The sequence below is a fragment of the Hemiscyllium ocellatum genome, chromosome 21 (genome assembly GCF_020745735.1).
Source record: "Hemiscyllium ocellatum isolate sHemOce1 chromosome 21, sHemOce1.pat.X.cur, whole genome shotgun sequence".
In the NCBI taxonomy this organism is placed as follows: domain Eukaryota; kingdom Metazoa; phylum Chordata; class Chondrichthyes; order Orectolobiformes; family Hemiscylliidae; genus Hemiscyllium; species Hemiscyllium ocellatum.
Window position 1 is genome coordinate 50,397,729 of NC_083421.1, and position 20,386 is coordinate 50,418,114.

General features: G+C 37.8%; 1 protein-coding gene and 1 non-coding gene across 5 annotated transcripts in view; both read right to left on the reverse strand.

Annotated features, from left to right (window-relative positions):
- Window positions 1-20,386, reverse strand: part of dab2ipb (DAB2 interacting protein b) — a 358,016-nt gene that overhangs the window by 50,393 nt on the left and 287,237 nt on the right. For all 4 annotated transcript variants that reach the window (XM_060841451.1, XM_060841453.1, XM_060841454.1 and 1 more), the window contains 4 exons: window positions 11,038-11,182; window positions 9,083-9,227; window positions 5,193-5,429; window positions 3,192-3,393 (listed from right to left, as the gene is read on the reverse strand). In XM_060841451.1, coding sequence (XP_060697434.1) covers window positions 3,192-3,393; window positions 5,193-5,429; window positions 9,083-9,227; window positions 11,038-11,182 — 729 coding nt within the window. The remainder of the gene's footprint in view (window positions 1-3,191; window positions 3,394-5,192; window positions 5,430-9,082; window positions 9,228-11,037; window positions 11,183-20,386) is intronic.
- Window positions 6,590-6,692, reverse strand: LOC132826045 (U6 spliceosomal RNA). Its single transcript, XR_009645856.1, has one exon. It is a non-coding gene; the product is annotated as a U6 spliceosomal RNA (small nuclear RNA).

Consider the following 20,386-nt stretch of genomic DNA (forward strand, 5'->3'; position numbering starts at 1 on the left):
ACACCTGATCAGGTTCTGGGAATTTATCCATTTTTGTGTGTTTCAAGACATCCAGCACTTCCTCCTCTGTAATAAGGACATTTTTCAAGAAGTCACCATCTATTTCCCTACATTCTACATCTTCCATGTCTTTTTCCACAGTAAATACTGATGCAAAATACTCGTTCAGTATCTTCTCTATCTCCTGCAGCTCCACACAAAAGCCACCTTGCTGATCTTTGAGGGGCCCTATTCTCTCCCTAGTTAGCAGTTTGTCCTCAATGTATTTGTAAAACCCTTTGGATTCTCCGTAAGTCTATTTGCCAAAGCTATCTCATGTCCCCTTTCTCCCCCTCCTGATTTCCCTCTTAAGCATACTCCTATTGCCTTTATACTCTTCTAAGGATTCATTCGATCTATCTTGTTTATACCAGGCATATGCTTCTTTCTTTTTCTTAACGAAACCCTCAATTTCTTATATCATCCAGCATTCCCTGCACCTACCAGCCTTTCCTTTCACCCTAACAGGAATAAACTATCTCTGGACTCTTGTTATCTCATTTCTGAAGGCTTCCCATTTTTGAGCCATCCCTTTAACTATGAACATCCACCCCCCGATCAACCTTTGAAAGTGCTTGCCTAATACCATCAAAATTGGCCTTCATCCATTTAGAACTTCAATTTTTAGATCCAGTATATCCTTTTCCATCACTATTTTGAAACTCACAAAATTATGGTTGCTGGCCCCAAATTGTTCCCCCACTGACACCTCAGTCACTTGCCCCGTCTTTTCTCCCCCAAGAGGAGGTCACGTTTTGCACCTTCTTTTGTAGGTACATTCACATACTGAATCAGAACATTTTCTTGTACACACTTAACAAATTCCTCTGCATCTAAACCCTTAACACTATGGCAGTCCAGTCTATGTTTGGAAAGTTAAAATCCCCGACCATAACTATCCTATTATTCTTACAGGTAACAGAGAACTCCTTTTAAGTCTGCTTCTCAATTTCCCTCTGACTATAATATAAGGTGATCATCCTTTTCTTAGTTCTCAGTTCAACCAAAATAACTTCCCTGGATGTATTTCTGGGAATATTCTCCCACAGCACAGCTATAATGCTACCCCTTATCAAAATCGCTATACCACCTCCTCTCTTGCCTCCCTTTCTGTTCTTCCTGTAGCACTTGTATCCTGGAACATTAAGTTGCCAGTCCTGTACATCCCTGAGCCACATTTCTGTCATTGCTGTGATATCCCAGTCCCATGTTCCTAACCATGCCCTGAGTTCATCTGCCCTCCCGGTTAGGCCACTTGCATTGAAATAAATGCAGTTTAATTTATCAGTCCTACCTTGTTCTCTGCTTTGTACCTGCTTGCCCTGATTGTTTGGTTCGCTACTTTTCTCAACTACCAGTTTCAGATTGACCTCTTTCCTCACTATCTCCCTGAGTCCACCCCCTCCACCTTACTAGTTTAAATCCTCCTGAGCAGCTCTAGCAAATCTCCCTGCCAGTATATTAGTCCCCTTCCAATTCAGGTGCAGTCAACTGTTCTTGAACACATCACTTCTACCCCAGAAGAGATTGCAAATGATCTAGAACTGTGAATTCTTCTCCCAAACACCAGCTCCTCAGCCATGCATTCATCTGCTCTATCTTCCTATTCCTACCCTCACTAGCTCGCAGCACTGGGAGCAATCCAGATATTATTACTCTCAAGGATCTCCTTTTTTAAATTCCTGCTTAACTCTCTATATTCTCCCTTCAAAATCTCAACCTTTTCCCTTCCTATGTTGTTGGTTCCAATGTGCCCTCTTCCACTTGAGAACATTCTGCACACTCAGACATCCTTGATCCTGGCACCAGGGAAGCAACCCACCATTTTGATTTTTTGCTGCTGGCCATAGAAATGTCCTGCATGGGTTTCCTCTGGGTGCTCCAGTTTCCTCCCACATTCCATAGATGTGCAGATCAGGTGAATTGGCCATGCTAAATTGTCCATAGAGTTAGGTGTGTTAGTCAGAAGGAAATGGGTCTGGGTGGGTTAGTCTTCAGAGGGTCAGTGTGGACTCGCTGGACCGAAGGGCCTGCTTTCAATCCTCCTCCTGCTCCTCAGATTCTGCCTGAACTGCTGTGCTTTTCCAGCACCACTCTAATCTAGAATCTGGTTTCCAGCATCTGCAGTTATTGTTTTTACCTAATCTAAACTACCTGCCTACCTCTCTTACTTTTTCTGGAGTTAACCCATCAATTTGACTGTGTCTACAACTTTTTTCCCTTCTTATAACTGCCATCCATCACATCCTCTTGTTCTTGTAAATGCCTCATTTTCTCTGTGTCTCCAAATGATCCATTCGATCTGATAGGATTCACAACCAATGGCATTTATTGCAGATATAATCTTCAGTAACCCATAAACTCTCCCTAAATTCCTACATCTGACAAGAAGACCATATCACTCTACTAAAGGCCATTTCTGCTTCTTCCAACCTACAGATCCAGAAAATAGCACGGTCTTATTCCTCTACAAAACATTGCTCCAGGCTAAATTAATACTTAGGCTTATATTTTAAAGTCTAATCAAGAGACATATCGCAATAAAACATATAATCAAGAAAGAACCCACACTTTACTCACTACCGCAGACTTACAATAAGGCCACACTTAAAATTATTCATTTATCTGTTTTTGTGCTGTGACCTCTCTCAAACAGGTTCCTCCAAGATTAAGTATGAATTTTAATGTTGGTTAATTTTCCCAGACACACTCTGATGTCCAGCGATACATGAATTCAAATTGCAATGACAGTAACTGCGCAGGTTCACTGCTGCGTCAGTTAGCAGTGTGGGTTTCTCTCTCCCTTCCTCTCCCTCTCTTCTTCCCCCCTCCCCCCCCACACACAGTGCACTGACCTCACCATGTGCTGCCTTTGTCTGTTTCTCTCCCTTTTAAAAGTTTTGGTGTTTTGACTTTTTTTCCCCAAAGTTCCAAAATAATGCAACAATATATAAAACAGTAATTGCTACTCCTCGAATTCAAGGAAATCACCTCCAACACCTAAAATACCTCAAAAAAAAAGCAGCAGCCTTTGACAGCCAGAAATTTTTCCTGTCCTCCATCTTGGATTACCTAGAATGCTTCTGATGTGTTGTTATCTGTACCTTAAATCAGTAGATACCATTAATTGAATTAAAGACATAAAAGTACACCTGCTCCATTTGTGAAACCACTTCCCAGAGCAGTGAATGTAGGGTGGAGAGTTCTCGGCCCAGATCAATGTAACCCTCAAATCCCGCTGTATTTGAAATGGTTTCTGGATTGGAAATTTCCAGTAAGAATCGCTGCATGTTGGTCCACTCATGTTCAAGGAACTGATTCATGAAAGACATATACTCTTCTTTGCTACCAAACCTATTGGTTAAGATATGAAAATCAAAGTTTTATTTGCTGTTCATAACATCGGTATGTCAACAAAAGTCATTGTATAAGTCTATCAATAAAGACAGTATTGGATATTATTGTTGCATGCACTAATGTAAACCGAAAGTGACTCAGTACTGAGTTAGATTATTCATAACGGGAACGCAAGACAAATTTTGTACATTCCAGCTCCAGAATTCAGCTTTAGATCTTAAACATGTTCAAAACACAGACATTTGACCAAATTCACGGAGCACCTTAAGTAAATAAAGTCAGTTTCGATTACAGGTTATTATTCAGAACTGATCCTTCCATTGTTGTAATGGACCTTTTACACATAGGAAGGAACACAGGTTCAATGATTTGCTCCTACTTGTTTGGTAGACATGAAAAGACAGGTGATGACTGATACAATTAGACCAATCAGGAAAGAGCCTTTTAAACTTAAATACCAATTGGTGAAAACAGCTGAATTGGGCATTCAGTTCTCAAGTTTGAGGAAATGGAGAGAAATGGTGTGACAAAGATGTGAAGAGAAACAGGAACTAAGAGATCATCAGGTGGGTTGTGACGGGGGGGGGGCACTTGAAAATGGGAGTGGGAGGGGAGAGTATAAAAAGGAGAAGGAACTGGACTTTTGATAATGATTTATTAATTTAAATATTCATACGGCATTGCCATGAAACAAAATGGTGTCTTTTTTTTCTTCCCCCGCCTTCCCCAATTATAACAATTATCAAATGATGAATCTGCTAATGAAGCCTAACATTGCTGGTCTAGGGTTTTAATACTTTAGAGCACATTGGTTGCTCTCCGGATTTTTTTTTGACTGATGGATTTTCTTACTTTGCTTTGATTCACGGAAAAACATTTTTTTTTGTTTTAAAGAAAAGGGCTCATTCACCAATTTTGGGCGATACTTTCTGGTGCCATTCAAAGGTTAGTTAATGGCAGGCACAGATAGTGAATCAGCAGCTTAGGGCAAAAGTTGAAGGAAACAATTTCCAGAAGTAGACAATCGTAACCCTTGGCACACCATTTAACCCAAGACAATGAGACACAGAGATAGCAAAATGACATGAACAATAAAAACATACAGAAGAATTATCTGCATTCTGCCCCACACCATAGAAACTACCCTCAGGGATACAGTGAAGCAAAGTCAAAAATTTAATTATTGCAGGTGAGTAAAACTTTAAATGTGATTACGTAACATTGAGGAACTTGTAAAGCAACCCTACTATGTACACCAAATGTTTGTGTAATGGAGCAAATCTACAAGTTCAAACATTAAATGAAATATAAACCATGACTGCATTACACAAGAATGTCACCTATTTGAGCTTGTATTTATAGCTGTATAGTGTCATTGCCTATGTGGGTTCAGATAAGACTCAATTGCTGAGATTTGGTCTGTCCTAGTCATCATGAAGCAGGGAGGTCTGTCACTGTACATTTGTTTCCTCCGTATGATTGACTGACTACATTGGTTCAAAAACATGGATAACAGAATATTTATTGCAGCAATCTTTTAACTTTCAAGTGATAGAGTGAATGAACTGCATATATAAATTTAACTTGTCTGATGAGATACCTAGAGCTAAGAAAAAAAGCATGTTACACATTTGTGGACATCTGCATGCCTATATAGTTGTGTGAGGTTTCTAGTGTGTGCACTCACACATTATACTTGCTGTTTTCATCACAGATTAATTTCAGGCGAAGTATGAAGGCATTTGATTCAGTTAATGTGATGAAATATTTAAATTGAAGCCAACAAAAATACTTACTTTGCAAAGTTAGCTAAGTTTTGAGTAACCTTGGCAATTAAAGTCAAAGTGCGGGCTGTGCGGTCATCTGGGTATTCCTGTAGAAGGTTGAAGAGAGAAGGGGACATAATGGCCGGACAGAGGAACCGCAGGAAGAGGGAAGCACTAATTAATCTCTCGCTGATGTCAGGACGTCCACGGTTGCTACACTCCTGTCTCCATGATGCAAACACTTCCTTCAGTTCTCGAGGAAATACGCTGTTGAGCAATTTGTTGTAGTCAAGTGAAATTATTTTCCTTCATTTATATTGTCAGTACTTAAATAGAAAAGAAATATCTCTAAAGCTAGTGAAAGTCATGCTCATCATCAGAAATGTTAAGATTTTAATAACTAAATTTCTTCTTCAGTTTGAAATACTTTTATGGTGATTACATAACAAAAATATTATAAGTCATTCACAACACAACAAAAGAAATGAAAATATGTTGCGTAAAGTTTATGGTAACTCAGTTTTATGCAAGAAAAGTTTACTAAAAAATACCAGACGTTCTTATTGTAAAAAAGCTCCTTTAGGATCATATTAACTCAGGTGCAGGAATAAACCTTAAGTCTACTCTATTATTCTAGATCATGGGTGATCATCATCCTCATTATCATACTTCTACACCATCTCCGTATCATTTAATATCATTAGCAACTAGAAATCTATCAATCTCTGTCTAGTTAATGACTAAGCTTCCACAGTCCTCTGGTGTGAAAATTCCAAAGATTCACAACCCTCTGAATGAAGAATTTCCTCCTTATTGTGGTTCTAAATGGTTTGATTTTCATTCTGAGACTGTATCCTCTGGTTCTAGACCCCACATCTAAGAGAAAGATCCTTTCTGTGTCCGCTCTGGCTATTTCTTTAAGACATTTGTAAGTTTCTATGCAATGAATTTTCATTCTTCTAAACTCCTGAGATTCTACACAATTAAAAAGCTGAATTTAGAACACAAAAGTGTAGCACAGGAACGGGCTCTTTCTTTAATGAATAAGTGTTGTTTGAACTTTTGTTGTGCCCTCCATGATTAATAGTAATGGTGATGTACTTACCCAATGGAGAAATAAGGGCTCTAGTCATTAAAAACACACAATAAATCATGACAGTACTTTTCATTTTGTTAAAGAAATTATGTTGCATTAGTTGCACAATTGATTTTTTGATAATTATTGACAAGACTCATAATTACAAGTCTGTAATAAATATTTAACAATTTATACATTAAAACAGATTAATATTGAAATTGTTAATAATTTATATGTAATACTCCAGTTTACTTGTAAACAAAGTGACTTTTTTTTCTGAACAGTTTTACAATGGGTTGTTTAAAAACTATTTTATGGAGAAGTGTGGGTCCAATGATGTCTTTTTTCAAAAAATATGAAATGCTTCACAAATTTGCGTGTCATCCTTGCATAGGGGCCATGCTAATCTTCTCTGTATCATTCCAACTTTAGTATATGTGCTGTAAAAGCAGCCACATATAGTTGTCTGTTAAATAAGTGTAAAATCTTACTCATATAATAAGGTCCTACCATTTTGTATTGGAGTTAGTATTGTGTCTCCTTTATTTTAAAGTTGAAGTGCAGAGCTAAATGCTACTGTTTTATCAAAGGGAATTATGAGCTCCCAGCATTGACAGGTCTCTCACTGGTAGAGGGATGTAGCAGATAACATTTTCAAGGACAACAGCATACAAAGGTCATACATCTTCATTTAAGTCCTATTCCCTAAGGGCTACATATCAAAGATAAAAGCACCTTCAAATATTAGCCTGCATTGTAAGTTTCCATTAATAGTGATATGATTTTCAATCATGTGATTTATAAATAGTTAATAATGATAGAGTTACTAATTAAATTTAATGCACTACACAACCAAAATTAAACTATCCTCTCAAATGTGCAGTGTAAGAATATGAATGAATAACATTTTGACACAGTAATTAACATACTCAGTTATTACCCTGATTTTTGTGATAAATCAATTTTTGCCAGTAAGATATCATGCACACAACAGTAATCAGTTGATTCTGATTAACAAGAGTTTGAAAAATATTCTTTTGTATAAGTTTTACAGCACAGCACAGATTAAAGATCTTAAACAAAACCAGTTGTCTTTGATTATGCGTTTACCTTTTTTAAATTTGTGCATATTAAAAACTAGTCAATGTAAAATATCACTGACACCCAATATTTTTTACATGATAAAATTGTCATGGCTGTGAAAGATGTGCTCATCTGCATACCAACCAGTAAAGGCTCAAAAGATGCTGCAGGTGAAAATGTCTCGGCAGCTACCTAATGAACTGGGAGGTGGTAAAGGCTCTGTGTAAATAGAAGCCTTTTTCATTAGTAAATTACTGCTAACAACTTTAAAGGTGTATAAGTTATATTAATAATGTCATTTGAGTTCATTTTCACATGATAATCCACTGTTATCATGACTGATGGAAAGGTGAAGAGGAAAATGATTTGGGATAAGAGCTGGACAAAAATGTCCGTAAAGATACATTAAGGGAAAATGCATTTCTTTCCAAAGAAATATTTCTTATTGAATACTGGAGTGATAATGATCACAGTTACCTATTGCAAAATAATCCAACCTTGTATACGTTTTTAAGCATCTGGCTACTATCAGAATGAATAGAGACATTGCTAATGTTTTACTCGTTGGTTAAAAAATTGTCAAGATGTTAGAACAACTCCTGCAGAAGACTTAAGGGAAAAGTGATGATTCCAAACAATTACCTAGAGAAAGCCTTTCCTCACAATATTATACACACTCTTCTACAGGTGGACAAGATGTATTCAAGTTTCAAATTACCATTAGATTTCCCTGGCCCATAATAAAATTAAAATATATTGCTAGTGCTATAAATTCAAACTGGACTCCTGCTAATTTACAATGTATTTCTCCAATAAGCACCAACCTCCCTCCCTAAAGGCGCTTGTGGGTGTGCCTTTGTAGGTGTAACTATCCCCATGGATTGCAGCAGTTCAAGAAGATTGCTCACCACCATCTAGTCAAGGACAATTAGACATGGACAATAAATGCAGACCTTGCCCTCAATGTTCACATCCCGTGAAATAATTAAAAAGAAATGCTATCGAGCATTAATGATCAGTCAAAGTTACAAGGAAGACTATAAAAATTATTATAGGTATTCAGTGAGGCAGTTTAGGAGTCAGGAGATGGAATTTTAAATTTGTTCTTTAGGCTTCTGTTGTACGTTGCAATTCACCTTTGCTGTTTGTTGTTTTAGTTGTATAACAAAAATAAGATAAAGGATAGATATAATGCATGTGTTCATTATCTGTTCTGGGGTTGACAGTAATTAAATATAGTTAATAATTTATGATAACCTACTGGATTTTCCGTGCTCAAATCTAAAATCTATACTTCTTAGAAATTAAGGAACATTGCACAGATGGAAACTAATTACAAGTTTTGTATTTAATCCCTATGACTGCTATGAAAAGTATTTTAGAGTCATAGAAGCAAAATAAAGCTTAAACATATTAATTGTTGTTTATAAATAAACATACTTGGTAATGAATATACGTGTTTCAGACTAAATGTACATCTGCTCTTTAAATCTGAAAATAAATGAAATCATAAAGTGACAATTCAAAATTAAAACAAAAGATATTTCAAACTGTTAATGGTTCTGTCTACATCTGAAAAGCAGAAACATTGGGCAAGGTTTCTGGTGCAGCCCTTCATCAGGACAGGGAATGTTACCTTTTTTAGAGACTGAACAACGTGCTGTTTTTTCCTTTCAAAGGCCTAACTATGTTCATGAACTTACCAAGTGATTAATAAAAGAAAAACATCAATGAAAATCTTCACTGAAATATAACTGACCAGTATGAGTTAATGATCTTGCAGAATGCCAGCTCACAGCACATTTTCAAGTTGCTCTGATGCTCAGCAAGGTCTCCTGATGAGCATTTGTTTGGATCCACCTCACAATTTTCATCTGATTCATAGAGAGCCTTGATGAATTCTCCTGTTGAAAACAGAAATAAATTACTGCCAGCTAAATACCTCTCTCTTTTAAAAGAAATCTTTAACTTTAATCATGGCAGCTCTTATTTAAAGGCAATAAAAAGCAAAAAATGTGTCTTCTCACATTTTCTATAATCATTAGTTGAATAATGTATTCAAATGCAATCGATAATTAGGGATTTAAAACACGAGTATAATGCATTACTACTGGTAGCTGAACTAATACCAATAGGAATACTGAGAAAAATATGCAGCATCAGAAATCTGTCATTTTCTCAACAAAATATTGTTGCAAAGCATTACTAGGAATTCATGACAAAAACAATTTCCTACATTCCTAAAAATGCAACTGAAAACATTCCAAGGCAAAATACAATTTAGAGAAATAGTCCGTCTTTCCTGTCTAGACAAAAATATTAAAACAAACTTTATGTTCAACTACTGCCGCAAACATATTCCCCACATAATTTTCTTTTGATGTGTTGATGTCTCTCATCAAGCTGTTACTGTACCAGAGGTTCTGGAAAATATAACTTTGAAGTAAATGTCTGTAGACTAGAAATTAACTTGTAATTTCACATTATTTATTTTGCTTCTTCTGAAACCAGTGCATTCTATTACAATGTTGACCCACAGATGTTGGGTGCCCTCATTGTAAGGAACATCTGCCAACAGATAACAATTGGATGTAAAGGTAAGATATATGATTCTGATCAAACAACAGAAAATGCATCTCTATGCAGCACATCTGGTTTAGATGGCTTTTCATTATTTTTTCCAGCGATCATGTATTAATCTATTGCATCACACTCTTTCTTGGAGCAGGGCGAAGATCCAGGGAAACCAATGATAAACAGATGATCAAAGTGTTATAAAAGTGCTGGATATAGGCTCACTTTTGTGATCCTACACATTGCAAAATTATAAACTTGGTCAACCTATGTGAGAAGGAATCTTATAGCAGCAGAACACACTTCAGCAGAAAGGAAGGCATAACTGGAGAGAACAAATGGAGGTCCTCGTACATTTTCAAGTGGGTGGTCTCATCATGAGATAATGAGGGCACTACATTATCTTGGTTCTCCCAGATGCAAAAAGTAGATGGTATTAGCCAAACTGAAGTTGGGAAGAAACAGAACTGAAGAATAACAGAGAAGAAAATAAGCATACCTAAATTCTACCTGAGGCTAGAATCAAAGTTAAACTATTTAGCTGAAAATTCTCTTCTTCCATTGTTCATTCTTACTGACACAAGAAAATAAAAATGTCCAACAATTTTCACATCACCAAAAAAGTATGAATAAGACCAATTACTTTTCTATTGGTTTGGCTGCAAACAGATACATCCTGCAATGGTTTTCTTTTTATTTCATGTGAGTATTGAATAATTCTGTAATTTGTTAAATGAGTAAATTTAACAACGGTATTTCAGTTGCAATCTGCAATGGTTACAAATTAATCCCCATAGCTGCATATTCTTGTCCTTCAAGATTAAACAGTAGAGGTGAAGAGGTCATCTTTCCTTCCTTAAAATGTAATATTTAAATTAAAATATTTAATAATATTTTGTATTTTTAAAAATGGTGAGTAGAAAGGTGAATGCTTATAGTGAGCCCTCCAAAAAAACAGACCATTTTCCTATGGACTAACAGATAAAGAATCACTGGAAATTGAAATTTCATGAATTTATTTATTTTGACATAGCAATGCTTTAACATACTTAAAAAGGCACAATTAAAGAAAATTTAGCACATTGTAAATCTCAACTCTGATTGCTTAGTGTTTGTTTTACAAACGTCCTCCTGGCATACCAAGTGCATCTTGAAGATACTTCTGGCCAACCAACTTTAGATACTCTTCTATTGCTTTGGTTGCTAAGGTGTTTTCTCGAAAAATTAGATGTTCATTGTCACCACAACGATCAACTTCAGACATCATTAAATCTGTCAAGAAATCCTGTGGAAGAGAATATTAAAAGCAAGTTACTCAATAACTGAAACAATACCAGAGATAGTTGGAGAAACCCAGGAGGTCTGGCAGCATTTTGAGAAAGAAAGACAAAAAAAAAGTTAACATTTCGGGTTAGGTGACCCTTCTTCAGAACTGATTGTTGCTAGGAAAAGATATGCTGAAGGGAGTGGGGAGGGGAGAACAAGTATGCAATAGTGAAAACAGAGCCCAGAGGGACAGAAAGATATGCAGATGAAGGAATGGAGTATTGTAAGCCAGGGAGAGAGGAAAGCTGAGAATTGGGACCATTGGTAGGTGAAAACCTGTTAGCTGTGCTGAAAGCAGCCCATGTCATGACAAGGCTTGGGGCTTATGGGGGTGGGGGGGGTAAAGGACATGGAAAGAGGTGCTAAAATTATTTAACATGATACTCAGTCCTGAAGACTGCAGAGTCCCCAAGTGGAAAATGAGGTACTATTCTTCTGGTTTGCACTGGGCCTCGCTGAAGTACTGCAGTAGGCTCTAGACACACAGGGAACATGGCGCTGTATTGAAATGGAAGGCAATTTGAAGCTCAGAGTCATTTTTGTGGACAGAACATAGGTGCTCCACAAAGAAGTCGCTCAGTCTGTACTTTGCCTCCCAAATTTAGGAGGTGACCATATTGCTAATTTAAGACAGCCATTTTGTTTTGAATTTCTTCCATTGTTAAACCATGCATACAAATCATACAAATTGAACAAAGTAGTATCAGTTACATCTGTAGAACTATGGATTGATCTACTTATGACAGTCTTATTATTTAAGCGTTTAAACTGAATCGATTTAGAAAGGGGAGACATTTCCAGCTACTGCAAACAAAAAAAAAACAAATTTGCCAATACAACTGAATATAAAAAGTTAGAATGGGACTGAAGCACGAGTCAGTATCACACTTTACGAACTTGCTTTATTAAGGACATACATGCTAAAATATTTTTTCAAGCTATTTAGTACATATCAGATATCATAAGCACATTTTCGGTAATTTTCTGATTTCTACTGGCTGTATAAGAAGCTCTTTAGCAGCACAAGGTCTCAGACCAACCTTGTTTTTACTGCCAGTCATTTTTTGTTTGTATGTTCTCCGATGTCATGGTTACAGTGCTGATATAAATTCCATGGACTATCCCCTAAACACATCTCCCATTAGCAGAGATTTTTGATTCATTCCTCTAATTAAGACTCAATATTTGATTCTAAATGTTGTTTCCCATTTTGTGTACCATCGACTCTTACTGGCTGACCAGACAGAGGTATCCACAACTTAAAACTATTATTTGTGACGCTAATTATTTGAAAATAAAATCTTTCCATTCTGACAAGAATTCAACAAAACTCTTGTCGCTGCTTCATTAAATGCTCGGTGGGTTTAGGTTTGTCCAATACCTGCATTAGTTCGTCCTATCAATTAGTGCGCCCTCTTGTGATACAGAGGTTGCGTCCCTACCCCTGAACCAAGAAATCTGGTTTAAATCCTACCTGCAGAGGTCTGGTAATAACATCCCTGAACAGGTTAATTAGGAAAACAGGTACAGCAAAACACAACACTGTTGACTAATAGATGAAGATGTATTCATTGTATATCTCCAAAATAATCAAAATATCTACTTACTTTGATATTTGTTAATATGTTTAGATGATGAAACCATACTCAAGTTAGTACGTAGTGCTTTTGAGTAGCTGGCTGTTCAGAAAAGTGAAGCTTGACATGGCAAACTTCAAACAAAACATGACATTATTTAAAGAAAGGGTTTGTATTTCCATCGATCTACATGAAATGCCATTTTTACAGATATTGCAGAACAAATTACTTTGTAATCATTAACAAACCAGAGCACTCAGTTCTAATACCAACCAACAAAGTGCTGGAGAAATTCAGCACATCTTGTAGCATCTGTGCAGAGAAAACAGAGTTAATGTTTTCAGTCCAGTGCCCCTTTTTCAGTTTTGAATTGCTGTTTCTCCTGCAATTTCTGTTCTTGTTTGTTTCAAAACTCCAGTAACTACAGTTCTTTGGTTTATTTCATTTAATTCTAATACTACACAAAATTGAAAAAATACGTACTTTCTTTCCTGGAGTAGAAACATGAAATATTTCTAATCTTTTACTACAATAGCCTGCTGTGAGATGATAGTCATTGCATTAGCTCTCTGTGACTTCCATATTACTCCAACATATTGCTGGAGTACAATAACTTGCATTCAACACGGAAATTCAGCTACAAAATGTAAACCATTTGGTCATAGACAATATGATCAGAAGAGTGAAATCATTCTGTGATAAGCCTTCCCATTTATTTTAATAATGGCATGGTTCACCATCATTTAGATGCTTCAGTCAGGTTAGGGCATTCAATGTACTTACATGTTAAGGCAAGCGGAGACAATGTCCAAGCTAATTGACATTTTACACCAGTCAGTAAACCAACTAGTGAAACTCTCTGAACAAAAGGCAAATTCATTCACACTTGTACTTGGGAGTCAGATCGTCATATTAATTTTAACTATAATGATGTATATTTAAAAGACATGTCCTTAATATATTCATAAAACAAAATGCATTGTAATATTGAAAATAACTTTTCTAATAAAGAGAGACTGATAGTAGTGTGGAGACCGTAGAATAGCGAAGCATATCAATCACCTTTTCAAAATCATTTTAATTAAATGTTAGTTCAGGCAATGTTTTCCCTTTGTTATGGATGTGCAGTTTTTAAACAGACCACATTTGATTTAGTGCAATGATAGAAATGATGCTTTCAAATTTCTCCGCACTCAAATTAGTGCCAGGTCAAATGTTTACAATCACCCTGAAATGGCACTAAATTCCAGAGTTTCACAGATCTTCGGAAGATTTAGTTATTAAGCACTGTGCTAAATTTGCATTCTGATTGGGTTCCATCATTACACAGTATTGAGCTTCAATGTATATAACATATTACTAAATTTATTTTTAAACCACACTGCTGGCAGTTTTTTGCTTACAATAACCACATCATGTGAATGTAAATGATGTGAACCAGAGTTAATTACTGTTCAGTTCAAAAAAAGTTCAATACGAGGTGAAAGACCTTGATTAATTAAATATTCACAAGAGGAGAAAAAGTCTTATACTGTCTTTTAAAGTTGCAAGTTCAGCAGAAAACAAAGCCTGAGAAAGAGTTGAAGGTGAATACAAGAAAAATGCTTTGCAGTGATATTTATTTCAGAATTCTAGCATCTGCAGTATTTTGCTTTGAATTTTCATTTATTTGTTCAGTTCATGGTGTAAGTAATTATATAAAACAACAGGGAAGCACATTTCTGTTATAGAATCATAGAGTCATAGAGATGTACAGCATGGAAACAGACCCTTCAGTACAACCCATCCATGCCAACCAGATATTTCAACCCAATCTAGTCCTACCCGCCAGCACCTGGCCCATATCCCTTCAAACCCTTCCTATTCATATACTCATCCAGATGCCATTTCAATTTTGCATTTGTACCAGTGTCCACCACTTCCTCTGGTAGCTCATTCCATACATGTACCACCCTCTGCATGAAAAAGTTGCCCCTTATGTCACTTTTATTTCTTTCCCCTCTCACCCTAAACCTGTGCCCTCTTGTTCTGAACTCTTCCAGCCCAGGGAAAAGACTTTGTCCATTTATCTTATCCGTGCCTCTTATGATTTTATAAACCTCTACGAGGTCACCCCTCAGCCTCCGACGCTCCAGGAAAAATAACCCTAGCCTATTCAACCTCTCCTTATAGCTCAAATCCTCCAACCCTGGCAAAATCCTTGTAAATCTTTTCTGAACCCTTTCATGTTTCACAATATCTTTCTGATAGGAAGGAGGCCAGAACTGCACACACTATTCCAACAGTGGCCTGACCAATGTCCTGTACAGTCATAATATAAAATCATTGTGACAATTATAGTACATTGTGAATAACACAAAATGCTGAAAGTACTCAGCAAGTTAAACAGCCAAGTTAACATTTCAGGTCGATGACCTTTAGATGTCAAGCAACTCAGTTTTTTTGCTTTTGAAGTAGCAAATTAATTAATCTCTTGGGGAAAAAAGCTGCTGTTACAAAAAGTTTTGGAAATGCATAAAGCCCAACCAAAAAAACATCAGGTGGGTGTAGTTGTAAGTCTTTCTGTTCCGTTAATTTTATTTTTTTTCAGTTGAATTTCTGCAAAATTACACAAACCTACATTTCCCTTTCATGTGTGCTAAAACATCTTAATCTGCCAGTGAAAGAACAGCATCAAGAGCATCTTGTCAAACCACCTAGTATTATTAAAATAAATGAACACATGAATTGCAATCGTTCCTTTGCCTAAATGTACACTGTACTAAGTCAAACAGCTTCCCTTATCCATTCTCTTAACAATCTGAAGGACTATGTTGGGCTCAAACAGGAAACAGAATAAGCACCGGTACTTTCTGGTGCCATGAACAACATTTTGGCAGTAAAACTGAAAACAACACACTTATATAGCCCCTTCAGGGCCACAGGATGTCCCAAGGTGTTTTACAGCCAACCTTTCAAGTGTAGTCACTGTTGTAACGTTGAGAATGAGACAGCTAATTGGTTTACAGCAAGATCCCATAAACAACAATGTGATAAGGATAAGCTTTTAAAAAAATATTTACTGAGGGATAAATATTGGCCTGGAAGCTAGGGAGAACTCCCCTGCTCTTCAACCACTTGGGGTGTTTTACATTCACCTGGAATTGCAGCTAGGGCCTTCGTTTGACACCCATCTGAAAGACAGGTGATTGTGGCTCACAACTGGTCATTAGAGTGTGAGACTCAAGGTTGGTAACCACTTGTGGAAGGATAATCATCAAGAATCAGTGCCTTCAGGAATGGAAGGTGGGGGTGGGGTGTGGAGGAAGGAGGTTGAAAAGGAATGTATCTTATTAAGAGAATAACACCAGTGTAAAAAATATCTCCTTTGTTTGAAGAACTGTGTATTAGAGTAGAAATAATTCGAGCCTAGAGGTATCTCAGAGCATTCTGTGTTAGAGTGCAGGCTTTCTTTGTACTTTGAGCTTAATTTTGCCTTATGGGAATGGGCAAGAGGTCCTTGAACTTAATCATGAAGGGAATCACAGCATCTATCAATCTAGACCTAATGAATCCTTTGAGTCGAAGGAACTTTAGCCCCTCTTTGACCTGACTAAACAATAGTGGCAGAATTTTCACAGATTCTGACAAACACTGAAAAAAATTCTAAAGGAAGAATCAAACATAAATCAAAACTCTTGAGAAGCTCACTCATGTGGGCTTCATAATTTTACTTTTCTTACTGCAATGTCAAACACAGACTGAAGCAATGTCAAAGAAATATTTTCCCCACCTCAGAAAAACACAAGTCTGAAGCTGTTAGAAGAAAAAGTAAAAAGGTAAATATATGAGCTTGCCAATATAGTGTCTTCTACCAGTAAATTAAACACAAAAGGTGACCCTTGTAAAATACAAATGGCAGTAGATACATGGAAACACCAATTTCCCTTCCAAGCACTCACCACAATGATTTGGAAATACACCACCGTTCCTTTTCTGTCACTGGCTCAAATCCTGGACTTCCTTCCCAAATGGCATTGTAGGTCTTTCTCCAGTACATGGACTGTAGCAGTTCAAGGTGGCTCACATGATCTTCTTAAAGGAATTAGGAATGGACAATAAATGCTGGCCAGCCAGTGACACCTACTTCCCACAAGTGAAAAATTAAAACAAAACTGGAGCTGTTCATAAAGCCCATTAATAAGCTAACGTAATGGTTATCCAGACTAAGTGATGAAACCATAATAAATCATATACTGCAGATGCTGGAAACTGAAATAACCACAGAGACCTTTTTTAGCGAGCTGGTCACACCACAAGTAAGGGCGATACAGGTAGAAAAAGGTTGAGGGACAACCAAGAAGTTTAGTAAGCATGGACAGGTAGTGCAGTCCCCTCTGGCCATTTCCGCCTCTCAAACGGGTACACTGTGTTGGATTTTGTTGGGGGGATGGTCTCTCAGGGGCAAGCAAAATCAATCAAGTTTGTGGCATCCTGTTTGGTTCTGCTGGAAAGCAGAGGAGGAAAAAGACTGGGAGAGAGACAGAGGACTCGACTGTAAAGAGAGCTGGCAAGTGGTTCTGTGGCAGCAACTAAGACTCTCGAATAGCATGTTTCCTCTATTGTGCCAGGGTCAGAGATGTCTCAGAGCAGCTACACAGTATTCTGAAGGAGGAGGGTGAACAGTCAGCAGTTCCGATACATGTTGAACAACATGGCTGAAAAAAGAAATGAGATCCTGCAACAGGAATTCAGAAAATTAGGCAGTAGGTGAAAGATGGACACTATTAAGGTTCAGATTACTATCAATGCCATGTCCTACTGAGTACTGGAATAGGTAAGTAGGTCAGATGAATGTGTGGCTAAAGAGATAGTATAGGAGGGAGGGTTTTAGATTTTTGGATCATTAGGCCAGTTTCTGAGGTAGTAGGACATGTACAAGCTGGATGTATTGCACCTGAATGGATTTAATATCCTTCCTGGGAGGTTTTCTGCCGTTGGGGAGGTTTTGGTGAAGGAAACCGTCACTACAGTAATGAGGGAGGATATCTTAGAAGGCTCTTCAAATGATGCCATTTGGGTAGAGCTTAGAAATAAAATATGACAGTTATTTCGTTGGCCTCCCAACAAAGGTGTGTTAGTCCCCAGCACCTGATGAGGTATACACCAGGCTGCAATGGGAGAAAGGGAGGGGATTGCTGGGACTCTGGCAGAGATATTTAATACTTCATTGGCCAAAGGTGATGTGCCAGATGTCTGGAGGATAACTAATGTGTTCTTTTGTTTAAGAAGGGCAGCAGGGATAGGCTACGTAATCACAGACCAGCAAGTCTGACATCAGTAGTAGGGAAATCATTGGGAAATTTCTGAAGGACAGGATTAATCAACACTTGGAAAGGCAGGGACTGATCAGGGATAGTCAGCACAGATTTCTTTAAAGGGAGTTTCTTCCTGACTGATGTAATTGATGCTTGAAAAGGTGACTACATATACTGACATGGGTAGTGCAGTTGGTAGTTTATATCTGCTTCAGGAAAGCCTTTGACAAGGTCCCACATGGAAAACTAGTCTAAAAGCTAAGAACCTGTGAAATCAAAGGAAAGTGGGCAAAGGATTACAACGAGGAGGCAAAGACTGATGGTGGAGGGATGGTTTTGTGATTGGATCGCTGTGACCAGCAGTGTACCGCAGGGATTGGTACTGGGACACTTGTTGTTGTTACATATGTTAATGACTTGGATGTGAGTCCAGAAGGTATAATTAATAAGTTTGCAGATGACAAAAATCGGTTGTGTTGTTGAAAGTGTGAAGGATGCTATAAAACTACAGTCTGATATTGAACAGCTGGTAAACTGGACAGATAAGTCCCAAGGTGACGCATTTAAGGTCTAATAAGGGAAGGACATATACAATGAATGGAAGGTCCCTAGGGAGTACTAAGGTATAAAAGGATTTTGGTGGACAGGTTCATAGATCCCTGAAGGTGTCAGCACAGGTAGACATGGTGGTGAAGGAGGCATACAGAATCTCTACAGTGCAGATAAAGGCCATTCAGCCCATCAAGTCTGCACCAACTATCACCTAGACATACCGCCGCCACCACCAATCCCCGTAATAGTCAAAGATGTACAGCATGGAAACAGACCCTTTGGTCCAACCTGTCCATGCCAACCAGATATTCTAACCTAATCTAGTCCCATTTGCCAGCATTTGGCCTATATCCCTCTAAAGCTTTTAAATGCTGTAATTGTACGAGCTTCTACCACTTGCTCTGGTAGCTCATTCCATACACGCACTACCCTCCACATGAAAACTTTGCCCCTTAGGTCCCTTTTATATCTTTCCCTGCTCACCCTAAACCTATGCCCTCTAGTTCTGGATTCTCCCACCCCAGAGAAAATACCTTGTCTATTTATCCTGTCGATTTCACTCATTATTTTATAAACCTCTACAAGGCCACTCCTCTGCCTCCGATGCTCTAGGGAAGACAACCCCAGTCTATTTAGCCTCTCCCTATAGCTCAAGTCCTCCAACCCTGACAACATCCTTGTAAATCTTTTTTGAACCCTTTCTGGTTTCATAACATCCTTCCGACAGGAAGGAGACCAGAAACGAATGCAATATTCCAAAACTGGCTTAGTCAATGTCCTGTACAGCCTCAATTTCCGCATTTCCCATGGCTAATCCGCCTAGCTTGCACAGCTTTGGACATTACGAGGTAATTTAGCATGGCCAACCCACCTAACCTGCACATCTTTGGTCTGTGGGAGGAAGTCGGAGCACCCGACAGAAACCCACGCAACTTTACAATTTTATAAAACATTGGTTAAGTTAAAGGTGGAATACTGCATGCTGTTCTGGTTGTCATGCTAACACAAGGACTTGATTACATTGGGGAGGGAGCAGAGGAGATTTACCAGGATGTTACCTGGGATGAAAAGAGAGACAGAATAGGCTGGGTTTATTTATTTTGCAGCAGAACAGGCTGAAGGGGATCTAATTCAGGTACACAAAATTATTGGAAGCACAGACAGGGTAGATCATGAGGATCTTTACCCATGACAAATGTTGTCGCAGATCAAAGGCCATGTGAAGAGTAAGTGATATAAAGGAGAAAATCATTTCTCCTCCTTTTCCCAAGAAAGAAAAATCACCCAGAGTTGATAGAAATATGAAACTCGCTATCTGAGAGGGTGGAGGGTGCAAGTACTCTAGCAGCATTTAAGAAACATATGGATGAGCACTTAAAATGCCAAGGCTTGGTAGGCAATGAACAATCCAGCATAGAAACAGATCTTTTGGTCCAACGTGTCCATGCTGACCAGATATCTTAAATTAATCTAGCCCATATTCCTCTAAACCCTTCCTATTTCCATACCCATCCAGATTCCAGGTTTAAGTGTTGTAATTGTACCAGCCTCCACCACTTCCTCTGGCAGATTTTTCTTTCTTGGGAAAAGGAGGAAAAATGATTTTCTCCTTTATATCACTTACTCTTCACATGGCCTTTGATCTGCGACAACATTTGTCATGGGTAAAGATCCTCATGATCTACCCTGTCTGTGCTTCCAATAATTTTGTGTTAGATGTGATCTAACCTTGCTACC